General features: G+C 43.8%; 1 protein-coding gene across 1 annotated transcript in view; it reads right to left on the reverse strand.

Moving 5' to 3' along the window:
* Nucleotides 1-14,133, reverse strand: part of SHISA9 (shisa family member 9) — a 293,574-nt gene that overhangs the window by 19,700 nt on the left and 259,741 nt on the right. Inside the window, exons 3-4 of the mRNA XM_033839679.1 lie at nucleotides 8,946-9,101; nucleotides 1,744-1,791 (exon numbers count right to left, since the gene is read on the reverse strand). Coding sequence (XP_033695570.1) covers nucleotides 1,744-1,791; nucleotides 8,946-9,101 — 204 coding nt within the window. The remainder of the gene's footprint in view (nucleotides 1-1,743; nucleotides 1,792-8,945; nucleotides 9,102-14,133) is intronic.

Consider the following 14,133-nt stretch of genomic DNA (forward strand, 5'->3'; position numbering starts at 1 on the left):
GTCTGTCATGTTCCAAACTGTTTACATTTCTAAAAATGGATGTTGACATGTGAATACTTATTATCTAATGCAGACCCAAAAAATCTGCCTCTCTCAAGGCAACAACTGGGTAACAAGGGGTTCTCATTAGACATGAGGGTCTAAAGCTCTCACTCCCAATTCTGGAATATGGGGTGACACTCCTCATTCCCCTCCACCCCGCCCCAGAGCTCAAGTTGCTTCGGAGCCTCGGGGACTCTGGTCAAACTTCCCTCTTCAGAACCGTCAACCCACAGAAAGATGCTTGGAGACCCAATCAAACAGTCTTAGTTTCCCAGCAAGATTTCTCTACTGCAGTGGTTTTTAAAGTATGGTCCCCAGACCAGCTGCATCAGCATCACCTTGGAACCTGTTAGCAGTTCAGCTCCTCTGGCCACACCTAGTGAATCAGAAGCTCTGGGGTGGGGCCCAGGAATTAGGTTTTAACACTCCTCCAGGATATGCTGATATGCACTGAAGTGGCTCAAACCTGAGAACCACGGGGTGGCCCACGGCTCCCTCCTCTGCACTCCCACGCACTCACTCACTACCTTCTGCAGTCTCTTCATTACCCCTCTGCTCTATTTTCTTCTCTTCATCCTCTACCCACCCCAGTTCAAGGCACTGCCCACCTGGATGACTGCAAGGGTCTTCCAGAAGGTGACTTCAACTCCAGCCCACCCTCCCCCAATCCAGTCTCCACTTAGAAACCAGAACTGTCTTTTGAGAAGGCAAAACGGCCCTACCAGTATCTTACCTACAGCCCTGCAATATCTTCTAACTTCTCCCAGTTCAAGGTCACTAAAGGGTTTGACCTTCACCTGCTTGGGTCAGCTACATCCTCCCAACTACCACATCCGACAAAGCATAAGGAGTGAAGAAAGAAGAGAACTGAGTTTCCAGTCTGTTCTGGAAAATAGCCATTCCCATCACACCCCAGTGGGAAATAACTTAAGCATTAGAGTCAGGCAGACATGGGTTCAAATTCAGCTTCATCACTTAGCAGCTATATGACTTTAGACAAGCAAGAGCTAGCCTCGCTCAGAGGCCCATGTCCTCGACTCTGAAGGGGAAGGACAACACATACATGGCTGGGTCATCGGAGAGTTCAAGGACAGACAAAATGACATAAAGGGCCCAGCCCTCTGTCTGGCACATAGTAGGGGGTTAATAAATTATAGCCACCACCTAGCCCAGTCACCCAGCTAGTTAACGCACAGACTCAAGGGGACCAACTTTTGATGCTCACCATGGTAGCCAGGAAAGTTGAAAATAGCATCTGTTCCCCAAAAGGCTAATCATTCCCAAGACCCCGGGCCAACAACCTGACTCTGTTTATCTCTCCCTCACAATTTGTGTTTTTCCCCCTGCATTAATTTACCTTACATTTTGCCATTTGCCTGCACAGTTTTCTGAGAAAAAAAACGTCTCCTGGATGTCTTACCTGGGATGGTTTCTGATAGTGACATTTTCCTTCAGGCAATGAACATTGGGAAGTGAGGAGTGGCACACTTTTCAACAACAGCCCGGAGCACAGACATGCCACCCCAGGCGCGCAGACACACACACACACAACACCTACACACTGGAACTCAGACGGACCCGCAGGTCCACCCAACGCGGACACATGTGTGCACACAGACACCAGGATTCTCTGCGCCTTCATGGATTAATGCCAAATCCAACAACACCTGGACAAAAGAGCTAGAAAAAGCCATACGGTACCTTTCGGTGACTTAAGTGTCGCCACTGTCCAGTCACCCTCAGAACTTCCTAAAAAAACAACAATGGAGAGATGCTGATCTATCTGTTCACGGGCTTCCCATGTGTGCTGTGCCCTCAACGCCCAGATGCTCTGCAGGCACCCCAGCTGCAGCCTCCAAGGGGCGCAGGTCTCAGGGGACCGGGAAACAGGGCGAGGGACCAAATGCGCAATTACGATTATGTGAACACTTCTCTCTGCAAGGCCCTGAAGCACGATTAAGATAATACCCAACACAGGATCAAGAGAGGTTCCCCTGAAGAAAGCCTAGATGTTTTCAGGGAGGGAGAGAATTCCTAGGTGGCTCTAAATTTCAACCCTCTAAGAAAGAAAGCAAAGTTTTAGTTACATGAGGTCACTTTGGCTAATAACGCTCTGTTGACAAGAGATAAATTTTGATCTCTTTTATTGCAATCCCCCTGCTAAAAAGGTGGGGGGAGCATCATTAGCTCCAAATTCAAGGTCGGGGCAGGCTCTGCTGACTGCAACTTTAAATGCTAGGTGGCAGGCTGGGTGGAGTGGAGACCCCACATTCACAGTGCCTAGCACACAGTCTGTGTTTGAAAAATACTGTTGAATGAATGAATGAATTCAAGGTTCTCCACGGGGTCACTCTTCCTGAAGTAAGGAAATTCCCCTCAATGCTAAAGGAATCAAACTTGTTATCTGAGAATCCCATAATGCCTGGGACTTTGATTATAAATCAGTTTCTCTAAATTGAATTCCATTTTAGAGGTACTGGATGGGCCCTGGGGGAATCTCTTATTATTAGGAGAACCTCATAGTGACCCTTTTGTAAAGGATGGTGAGAATGACTATGGCTACAGCCTATCCCGCTCCTCGACAGACCCTCTCTGTAAGATCGGGTTTTACTCAAACCGAGGCAAACCTGCGCACGTGCCTGAGCAGCAGCCTCTGCCCACTGGCTGGCGGCCTGACCAATCAGCGTGCGCTACTAGCTCCAGTTTCCTTTCTTAGGAATCTACCTGGAAAAACCAAGTCCTCAACATTTCTGCACAATTTCCAGAGATTTATCAGGCTGCCAGCTGGGAAGAGATGGAGGGAACAGTCTGTGATCTGAATGATTACAGAGCACAGATCCGGCCCCATTTAAACATTTCTGGTTGGCCTCCCAGGCGTGCCAAAGGATGCTCAAATTGCCACGCTCCCCCTGCGGATATGAGCGCTACACCCTCATCACTAGCAACAGAGGGGAAATTGGAATAACAGGTGAAGAGTGACGAACTTAAAATTAAGTAGGACCCGCCTGGGACGCCTTCATGTTTCTTCTCCCTCTGAGCCAGGATCACTGACATCTGGAAATAGTGATGCGGCCCCAGATCTTCCTGTGCGGGGTGGACACGTGCCTGACCGAGTCACTGAGTCACTAAGCCCAAGGAAGCCGTTTGCTCCCAAATCAAATCCACGACTGCCTTGAAGGCAGGAAACAAGCTGTGGTCACCTCTGTCCCCACTATCTAAGACGGGGCAAGACAGTAACAAGTTTTGTTTCGTAAATCCAAAGCTAATAAGGGCAGTTAATAAGATGGCACACAAGCTACCAAATATATAGCAAGGCCCCATTATGGGCTTGGTGACACTAATGGACATTAGATAAATATTTTTTGGGTGAAAAATTAAATGCTTATGTAAGGAGGATGGGCCTACGGCATTGAGAGGAAGCGGCCATGAGGGAACTTTCTGGGAGAGGAAGATATTTCTTATCCTTACTGGGATGCTGATGACCCTAGTGTATGTATATTTTCAGTAGTCACACTATTGTGAAATTACAATCTGAGTAGTATACTATTCATAAGAAATTATACCTCAACTGTAATGCACCTTAAACATGTTATACCTCAATTGTACTCAGCATCATGAGAAAACTTTTACCTTCAAACAAAGAAAACAATTCATAGCTTAGTAAGTCCTCCCCCACAAAGAGGAAAATGGGCCTTTTCAATCTTTTTTTTTTTTTTATTTTGGCCTGGTTATAACCTCTGGTGCCAGAAATTGCTCTGTGAGAGACAGCATCGTTTCGTGGGAAGAAGATGACCTGAATCAGGCTATCCCAAATATGGGTCTTGGCTCTTTGGGTGTGACTTTGGGAAAATTACTTAACTATACCAAGCCTCAGTTTCCCCATCTTTTGACCTTGGGACTGATACCTCCTTCAGAGGTGTGCTGTTTGGGTCAATGATACTAGCTCACTTTCCTCCATAACAATGACAAAAGAAAAACTAGCAGAGGTTAATTCACATTTGAGGGGCTTAGGCATCACGTAGGGTTTTCACACATGATTCCTACAGAAAGAGCAAAAAAGAATTCCTGCCACAGCTAAGTGCATTGTTGCTGTGGTTGTAAAAAGTGCTACTGGAAAATGTAACATGGTACTGGGAAAATAGTCCATAGAGTGTCAAATAGCAACAGAGAAAATATTTTCTTATTAAATTCTTGAATTAAAAAAAAAAAGGCACAGCCTTTTATCAATAATGCTGTTACTTCCTGTCTCTTTCTCTAGCTGGGCAGCATAAGTTGCACTAAAGCATCTGAAGGGCATGCGGTCAGGAACCTTTAGCAGCTGAGGATTTAAACTCTCAAGACACTTAGAGGAAAAACTAGACACGGGGCCAATAGGAGCTAAATGCCAACATGCCGTCAATTTCCACTTGCAAAGCCCATCAGGAACTACATAACAGAGCGGTCTCTTCCCAGTTCTGGAGGCAGGAATCACCCATCTCTGAATCATCAGGTGACCCTTCGGGAGATTTTCACAACTGTCTTTGCAAACATTGACCCATGAAGAACCATAAAGCGGGTCCTTGCATTGTAACCACCTATCCACAGGTGGCTCAGGCCAGAGGATTTGTGTGCTTAACTGAATTTTCAGGTTACAGTTTGGCTCAGTCGAGAACAACGCACACTTCTTGACTTTAGAAAATACTTAGAAAATGTTTAAACCCACATTTCTGACTCAGTAAGGAGAGTTAATGGAGTGAAACAGAATCTTTCTCTGATGGATTGTAGGAGTCATAGCTCTGGGCATATGGACCTTCACTGTCCAGGCTATTGACGGGGAGAGTGAAGAGGTTTGGGCCGCCTCTTTGCTGGCCCTAAGCACAACTCAGAAAAGTCATCTGCTGTTTGCTTCTTGCTTGTTTGTTTTATCAGAGTCCCAAAGTGAGTTAGCTTTCAGGCACATCTTTCCCATCAAACTAGAGTGAAGATATGGACCCAACTTTCTATTTCCTTCAAAGTGAAATCTACCAATTGCATGTTAATCAAGGTACCAGTGTATCTGGAAATTCAAGGAAAAATATGACCAACAAACAATTCTGGTCTGGAGACTTTCATATGGGGCAGTATTGATTGAGGGCTGACCATGTACCAGGGTAAGCACTTTCCCTGCACTGTATCATCAAATCTTGCCAATAGACAATTAGTTGGATATTTTTATTATCTCCGTTGTACACATGGGGTAACTGAGACCTGGAAGGTTGAGTAATTTCTGCAATAAACGTATGAACTGGATCTTAAACTCAGTCCTGACCAACTGCAGGGGCAGTGCTATATGCCACCATCTTGCTGATGATCTCATGCTCCTGACATGATGGGGGTGGTGTCTGTCACATGGTATTATTCAGTGGTTTTACAAATATGTATTGGGAGGGCTTATTAAGATCCCTTCATGAGTGATCACAGGCCACAGAAGCAATAACCGATTTGTCCTGTGCCAGCAGAGATGAGGTGGGCTTTACCCTTCGTGGAAGACGGCAGAGAAGAGGAGGAAGAAGCCAGGAATCATGCAGTTTTAGAACATGTCAGACCTCTGCAGATGTCAGTGGGTCACCAAATACAGACCCCCAAGTTTATTCACCCCAAGGAGAAGAAGAGCCGAGGGTGAGGTCTGGAGTGATTTTGAAAACACTGAAGTGAGCATTTATTTTGTTACTATTACATGGACTAAATGCTTAAAATAATATTTGAGTTATTGATAAAACAAGATTTTTTTTAAATTACATAGTCCACAGGCGATATTTGATGCTTGTGTTCTCTGGTGCTCTGCTGAGACCAATTTTCCCACATAGCTCTACATGGTTGAAATGGCAGGTGGGGGATGGGAAAAGGTAAAGAAAGGAAAAAAGGGAAGAACTTTTGAAATGAATAAAAATACTAGTTCAAAAAAAAGAGAAAAAATCCCTTCATGGTGCTACATGCTGGGGATACATCGATGAAAGGGACGGACTTGGTTCATGCCTCAGTGGGACCTACAATCAAGGGACACCAGATTAAATGTCTGCAGGACGGATGAAAGCGTTGAACAAATAATCATTCAACTTCATCACTCCTTCTTGTACAGAGTACAGTGAGGTTTAGCCTCTTACATTTCCCTAGTGTATGCTAACATTTTACAATAACTGGCCAATGAACTCCTTGGGAACGGAGACCGTTCTGTAGTCACATGCTATATAGGACCAGATGTTACATTCCCAAATCCCTGAATTATAGGAAGAAAGGAGCTCTCTTTAAACATGAATGAGTGTGATTTCAACAAGCAAACAACAAAAATAAAATTAAATAAATAAAATAAAAATTAAATTAAATCAAATCAAATTAAATTAAATAGATGGGAAGTCTTGTTTGGGAAGAATTTATCTCAGGAACTACCAATAATTCCCACCCTTTTCTCCCCAGAGTTGGTAGTGAATGAAGGAGACACATTTAATGGTCCACGGGTATTCTAATGACTAGAATGAGTAGAACTGTTTAATTTTCCAATTTTAAAATTAGAATGGAGCTTGGAAACTAGAGAGTTCAGGTTCTTCGTTTTTCACACAAAGAAGCTGAGGTCAGGGGGTTTTGGTGACCAACCCACTCGATGTTCTGAATATTAAAGTCTCCAAGAGAACACTGATTTTCCAGAGGTATTTTTGAACTTGGCAGTTAACACTAAAGGCTGTCCAAGTCTCCCCTTATTTACTGAATTGAAATTTTTAGAAAATGAGTCTGGTTATCAGAGACTGCAGAGCTTTCTACAGCAAACCATTTTTTAAACAACTTCTCTACTGGGTGGTAATGATTTTGTTAATGAAATGCATTTCATCATTCACAGCACAGTCACATTATGCCTTAATAGAGAACCCTTGAAATAATGTTTATTATGGGATTTGCATTTCATTTGGGCAGGCAGACTCTGGACTCCTGGGTAACCCATCGGGTCATGCATTCGCTCAGTCTGCCCCTCACGGGACCTCACAGGACCAGTGACTCAGATAAAGCTTGTGAACTCCCGTAATAGTCAGAAAAGAAGGACCAAGAAGAAGAGGGTCACATCAACCACAGCCAGGATCGAGGAGGGTACCCCAAGTGAGACCCTTCAGAGTTTTTAGAAGATATAGGGGTGCTCCCTTCCAACTAAGCTATTCTTTGATTCTTGTCAAAGACAAGCTCATTCCTTCATTCAACAAACATTTCAGGAGTCCCGGCTTTGTGGAAGAAAGTGTTACTCAAGGAGTGTCAAATAAACTTTCAGACTGCAAGTTTAATTCCAAATGCACTGCAAACATTTGCTATACCAAGAAGCCCTGAGTCAATGCTGGACAGAATCAAGGAATTCTGTTGGAAGATCCATTTATGATTTACCCAAAGAGCTATTGGGTGTTGAGGGGGAAGGAAACACTGGGCCTAAGTTGAAGAAATGAATTGTTTTGGGTAATAGGACCAGTTCAAAAAGAAAAAGACGTCTGGGTGGATTTTTTTTTAATGCAAAACAAGAATCAAGTATAACAGCAGATGCTCTTCATCACCTAAGTGCAAGGCTCAGAAAGGGAGGTGGGCCACTGAACAGTGCATGAAGGCTTCTGCAGTTACATTGGCACAGATGCCCTGACTCTTTCTCTCCTAGGCAACAGCTCCCTTCCCTTCCTAGTAACATCTGAGTTTACCTGAACACGTTTAGGATGTATGTGCTCTGCAAACACACAATACGGAATAGAAGAAATCTGTGGTCATGGGTGTAGATGAGGGTTGAGGTGGGTGGAGAAATTCAACAGGAAACGTGGGAGATTACTATGTAAAGTCCTACGAGGCTTGGAATTTAGGCAGCACAACCTGTGCCCTCAGAATTATAAGCACCCCTCAAACCCTCTTCAAATGGTTCCATTTGGAAATCGTGGGAGATTGAGGAATAGGAATTCCTAAAGATGGACTTCTGGTTCGAACGCTAAGCTCCAAGTATGTGTCTGGCCCTCTGTTGGGCACCAACGTGCTTGTTTTATGAATCTGATGTCTGTAGACCGTGGTTCCGACAGCAGCCTAGACATGTGATCATGTCTGTGCTTTGGTTTCTGTCCTGAGTTTGTAACAAAATTAGGATATTTCATACTGGAATGGATCAGCACATGTCTCCTGTCCCATCTCCAACAAGGAGCTTGGCAGTGGGGAGAGGAAATAGGATGAGAAGCTGATTATAAAAGAAGGCATGGGGTCTGGGAGTCTTCTGCCCGCCCCAAAGCTTGACTTTGCTGTGGGTGCTGCTTCCATCCTATAGAACGGGGCCATGAGTCATTTGTTTAGGAACCTGGGTCACCGTCAGACTCCCTCATGTACAAATCGAGGGAATGGACTGAACCCCAACCCACCCAGGGCTGTGGGAAGAGAGCAGCAGGAGCACAGGTTCTGCAGCGATAAAAACACAAGTTCAAGTTGCCCACAGGCTGCTTGACTGGGAGCAAGTTAAATTAGCCTCCCCGAGTCTCAGTTTTCCTAATCTGAAAATTGGGGCAATACTTATGCCTTCCTCTTTGGAGCGCTATGAGAAAATAAGACAGTGTCTATAAAAGGGCCAATGCAATGTCTGGCACTTGATAAGAACTCAGGTAATAGGAGCTCCAGGCTCCCCCCCCACCCCCCAACACCAGAAATGTTTACATCTGGAAATTTTGAAAGATAGATAGATGATAGATAGATAGATGATGGATGGATAGATAGATGATGCATAGATAGTAGATGGATAGATAGATGATGGATGATAGATACATAGATAGGTGATAGATAGATAAGATAAGAAAGACAGAAAAAGGAGTAGAAAAAAAATAGGGGATAAGGAAATCTAGAAGGAACAGAAAAGTACAGGAGAGAGAGAGAAGAAACAAAACAGCACTTACCGACAGCCTTCAAGGAGGCGTACTTGTTGAGCTCTTTGCCAGGCGGCTGCTGTTCGTAGGGGTTGGAGATCTGGCCCAGGCTGGGGTAGGAATGTGGATGGCCCATCTGCTGGAGCAAAGGGGAGGTGGGCACTGCATTGTTCATCTGGGTGGTGTCTAGAAGTGAAGAGAACAGACGGAGATGGTCACCAATGGGGCAGGACCTTCTACCCACTCCCACCATGGCCACATCCCTTGAGACCAAAACTCCACGCCCTTTGGGGACACAAGAGGGAGGGCAGCCGAGGATGGGCAGGTATATCGGCAACAACCAACTCTGCATTGGAGAGCACCCGAGGATGGATGGGTAAAGAGCAAAGGATTCCCCAAGAACACTTCCATCTCCCCCCAGATTAACATAAGGTCCTATCACTGCGGGGACTACTTTTATCAAAGCAATATACATATAAAAAGATGACCAACTTCAATAACAGTCAAGGAAATGCAAGTCAGGACAACGGGAGGCCACTCCCCTGCCAAGAGATTGGCAAAAATTAGGACTGAAGGACGCCAATCTAGCAAAGATGTTGGAAACTGGACAGTCTCATAAACTCATGGTGGACATATGATTTGCTGTATCTGCAGAAAGGAATCTGGCAGCGTGTATGGAAATTTAAAATGCATGTGTATGTTGACCAAATAATACCACTTCTAGGGATGGAGCCTTCAGCCTACAAGCAACAGAATGTGAGGATATTTGTTCAGAGCTGTTCTTTGCACCATGGTTTGTAAAGTGAAAAATAAAAACCACACAGAAACAACCTGAACTCCTATCAATGTAGGAATGCTTAAATTATTGTACATCTGTATTAGGTACATAATATGTACATACATATGATGGGCTATCATCCAGCTGTTAAAAAAATGAGTTCAATATCAGTTAACTATACACGTCAGACTGGAGAGTTTCTTATGGTTTATATTGTTAAGGCAAAAAAAGCAAATGTCAAAGTAATGCGCATAACAGGGCGTTTGGTTTAAAGAAAAGAAAATCTGCATATTTTTGTGTGCTGTGGTTTGCAAAGACCGAAAAAAATAGGTAAAAACACACAAAATGTATACTGGCTACTTAGAGGGACTGGAATTTATGGGGGAAAAGGTTCAAGAAGTTTTCTCTCAGGAATTATTCTTTGAGCGGTTAAGGGTTTCTGTCTTCGCCCTGAGAACAATGGGATGGACGGACTGAAGGCAAGAGTGAAATGGGAGTCACGGAGCCCAGGTGAGAGAATTATGGCTCAGTTTCAGGCAGGAAGCAAGGGTTCCCTCCATCTTCATGAAACACATCTGGAGATCCAGATCAACATGGCAGTAGTTGCTAGCAGTGCCTTGAAAGGTCCCCTTTACCAGCATGTGTACCCATTTCCCAGCCACTGTGTCAGTTGCTCAGAATTCACAGGTGCCCCTAACATCCAAAAAATTGTTCTCGGCTGATGGGAGCCACCATCCTGGGCTAAATCTGCTTAATGTCCCTCACCCTTAACACCCAGGGTGGGTGACAACCAACGCCCAGCTGACACTAGGGTACCAAGACCAGCCCTTGCCTCAAGGTAGGGATAACTTTATAGAGCAAGGGGGGCTCCAGAGCTCCCATGGGTTGAGACAAGTTTAGAGCAGGGGTCAGCAAGCTTTTTCTGGAAAGGGCCAGAATGTAAATAGCTTAGGCTTTGCAGGCCATCCAGTCCAGAGACGACTCGACTCTGCCCTTGTAGCAAGAAAGCTGACATAGACATTATGTCAGCGTGGCTGTGTGTCAATAAAACTTTATTTAAAACTTTATTTACCAAAATAGGTGGCAGCTGAATTTGGTCCACGGGCCATAGTTTGACAACCCCTGGTCTAGACTTTATCTGAAACTAAGAGCCCCATCCCTGTGTGGCTCCTTTATCTTTCCTATTTTGTTTCCCTCACAACCTTAGAGAGGTGTGTGTGTTTTACTCCCTCAGAGTTTCATACACCTGAACCCCTCTCTCAAGCACTGCTGCTTGTAGGCAATTCAACCCATGACATATATAGAATAAGTTTGGCTTTAGAAACCAATACACTCGAACGGAAAGAAGCAGGGTTACCACAGCTGAGACACAGAGATAAGGAGAGTATTTTTATCACTGCACATGCATGGGCCATCCCACAAGCCCAACTGTCTAATGGGAATATCGCCAAACATAAGCCAAGTCGCCCAGCCGCTGGCCAGCATCTGAGGAGGCGGGCATGTCTCTCTGCCATGATAACTTTTTGGCTGGGATTCAGCTGGGGCGGAAGAGTCCTAAGATTAATGAAGTCATGGTGGAAATGTTGTCTCATGTAAATTACAGCTCTCCCTGTAGCCTGGACCCCACATCCTCTGACATTTTCCTCTCCAGAGCAACCTGCTGGGGAGGTCTGTCTGCTTCCCCTGGGCATATCAGGCCAGACATGCTTGTGCCCAAATGTTGGTGTAATAGGAAGTGATTTACTGTAAGTTCTCATTGTTTGCTGCTCTGTGGGTTTTTTTCCCCAACACACACACACACACACACACACACACATATTTTAGTTGACAGCTACTACTCTGTGTATTCAGAAGTACCAGTTCCAGGCACTCTGCTTCATCCCCATTTGACTCATGTGATGAGCTGCCAATCACTGTAACTCTCTTAGTTTGGGTTTTCCCAGAAGTCACTGAGATAAGGACTCAAGTACAAACATATTTGGGAGGTGAAGTCAGGCAATACTGCAGACAAGGGGTGAGGGGGCGAGATGGGAAAGAGAAAGAGGCAGATAAAGAGTGCAATGCCCAGCAAGGGGCAACTGTGGAGAACAGGAGTTTAATCCCACTCTGGCATTCTGGTAAATGGCGTTGACTGCATGTCTCAGAATTCTGTCAGCCCACGGGCAAGTGAGCCCCTGAGTATTTATGTGCCAGCTCCCATCAGTCGTTGTTTGAGGGCTGCTTCTGGGAGACAGTAATTCCTCAGCACTTGTAACCTACCATGTTCATGGGCACAGTGAGCTCTGGTGGCCAGAAAAACTCTTACTCAGAGCTGTAAGTAAGAGCTGGCAGTTGGAAATTAGGCCAGTAACTCACCCTTCTGGTCGCACAGTGAACATGTGATCCAAGTCAGACCAATCACAGCACCTCCTTCTCCTCACAGTGATTGGGCCAGAAGTGAGCATGTGATCTAGGCTGGGCCAATCAGAGTCCTTCCCTGAATTTTTTCTATTGGGAAGCTTTGGAGTCAAGGAGCCAGGAGGTCATGAATTCAAATGAGTTTGAACCTACCATGTGAAGAAAATCTTTCTTCATTGTGAAAGAATAAGGAAAGAAGCAGAGGAGATAGGGAAGTCCCTTTCTGAATAAGCTAGTGTGCTTTGGGTTTACTATCACGTGCAATGTAAGTTCTGACTAGTACAACTGTTGTCCGGAATCCCTCTGGGAGGCTGGAACTGACCAGAAGGGAGGCTTCCCATGGGGCCTGCAGAGTGCACCAAGGTGGAACCGGCATTAGCCCTGGATTTTCTACAGAGCTTCAGTAGAAATTTCAAACAGCAAATTGACTGAGTAGTGCATAAAGAATGCCCAAGGACTTTCATAAGTTAATTAACTAATATCTTAATGGCAGGTTTTTTTTTTTTTTTCTGGAAATAGACCCTTAACTAGTTACAGAGCTGACACCACCTAAGCCCATCATCCAGTGGGAGCCCTTACTCCCATCTCTTTGCTCCCTCAGTCCCAGATCCCATCCACTATTTTCAAACTCTGTTTCCAGTCCTTCCAGGGGAAATGCTAAACACTTCATTAAAGAATTATATTCTTAAACAGAATACTCCATTATAAAGCATTTGCTTTTGGATGATTCCTCCCAAGTCCCGGGCTAACTCAGGGGCAGCGAGTAGTTACTTAATGCCAGTGGGTAGGACTGAGATGGCCCACCAAAGTGATCCAGCACAAAGGCAAATGAGGCTGCCCCAGAGTCACATTCCTACTTTCACATTCAGAACAACAGGAAGCAAATTTCTGGCAGTTTTAGATAGTCATTTTTTGCTAGCTTCCAGGCGCTGATTATTCAGAAATACTGAAATCCAGCCTCAGGGCAGCAATCAAGAATTATTAAACAGACATTGGCGACTGGGTTTCTTAAATGTTATTTTCATTTTACTGAGCAGGAGGATGGACCAGCCATGGCAACCCAGTTTTTCTGTGAGTTTTCCACACATAATATCCAGCTAAGGAGAACAAAAGAGTAGATGGGAGGTAAGCTCAGGTTGGCATCCAAGAAAAATAGAATAGGGTGAGTGAAGAGAGAAGAGTAGGTTATAATGTGCAAATCCTGACCTTGTCAACTGAGAGAAGAAGCATAAAGATAGGAAATAACTATTTGAATGTATGTATATACGTAGTATGTATATATGTCCATGAACGTGTATGTATTTATATACATATGTACACAAATATATAATATAATGTATATTATATAATATATATTATATATTTTATATCTTATACATACACTAAGTATATATATGATGCAAAAGAAATTATATATATAATTTATGTATTATATATTATACATTTTATATATAATGTTTTATGTATTATGTAATATAGTAGGTATTTGTATATGTACACTTATATAATTACATATTATCAATTTTATATAGTATATAATATAGTATATAATATACTCTGCAAAAGAAATTATGTGTATACATAATTTATATATTTACTATATATATTTTACATATAAATTATATATATATATATATGTGTGTGTGTGTGTGTGTGTATATATAATTTCTTTTGCATAGCCATGACCATAGAGGGAATCCAGGAGGACCAGCCATGTCCTGCTCCCAGCAGTATGGTTTCTCTTCTAGATACACCTCAGCCCCAGAGAGATCTTATCCACCTCACCTCTGTAGAAAGGTACTTTCTACCGAAGGTCACAAGAAAACTTTCCCTGCCTCATTACAATTTTGCAACTCCTTCTGATCCTTAGAAATAACTGACAAGGACTTGCTGTTCTGGGATGCTGCATTCCGTCAAGACCCTCAGTCAGCAAACAAGAAGTTGATAACGTCCCCATGTTCCCCTTCCTAAGACAGAAAATGGGCCTCACATATTTGACAATCATTTTCAAAGAAAGTTAAAATACACGTACTCTATATAGAA

The sequence above is a fragment of the Tursiops truncatus genome, chromosome 15 (genome assembly GCF_011762595.2).
Source record: "Tursiops truncatus isolate mTurTru1 chromosome 15, mTurTru1.mat.Y, whole genome shotgun sequence".
Classification (NCBI taxonomy): Eukaryota; Metazoa; Chordata; class Mammalia; order Artiodactyla; family Delphinidae; genus Tursiops; species Tursiops truncatus.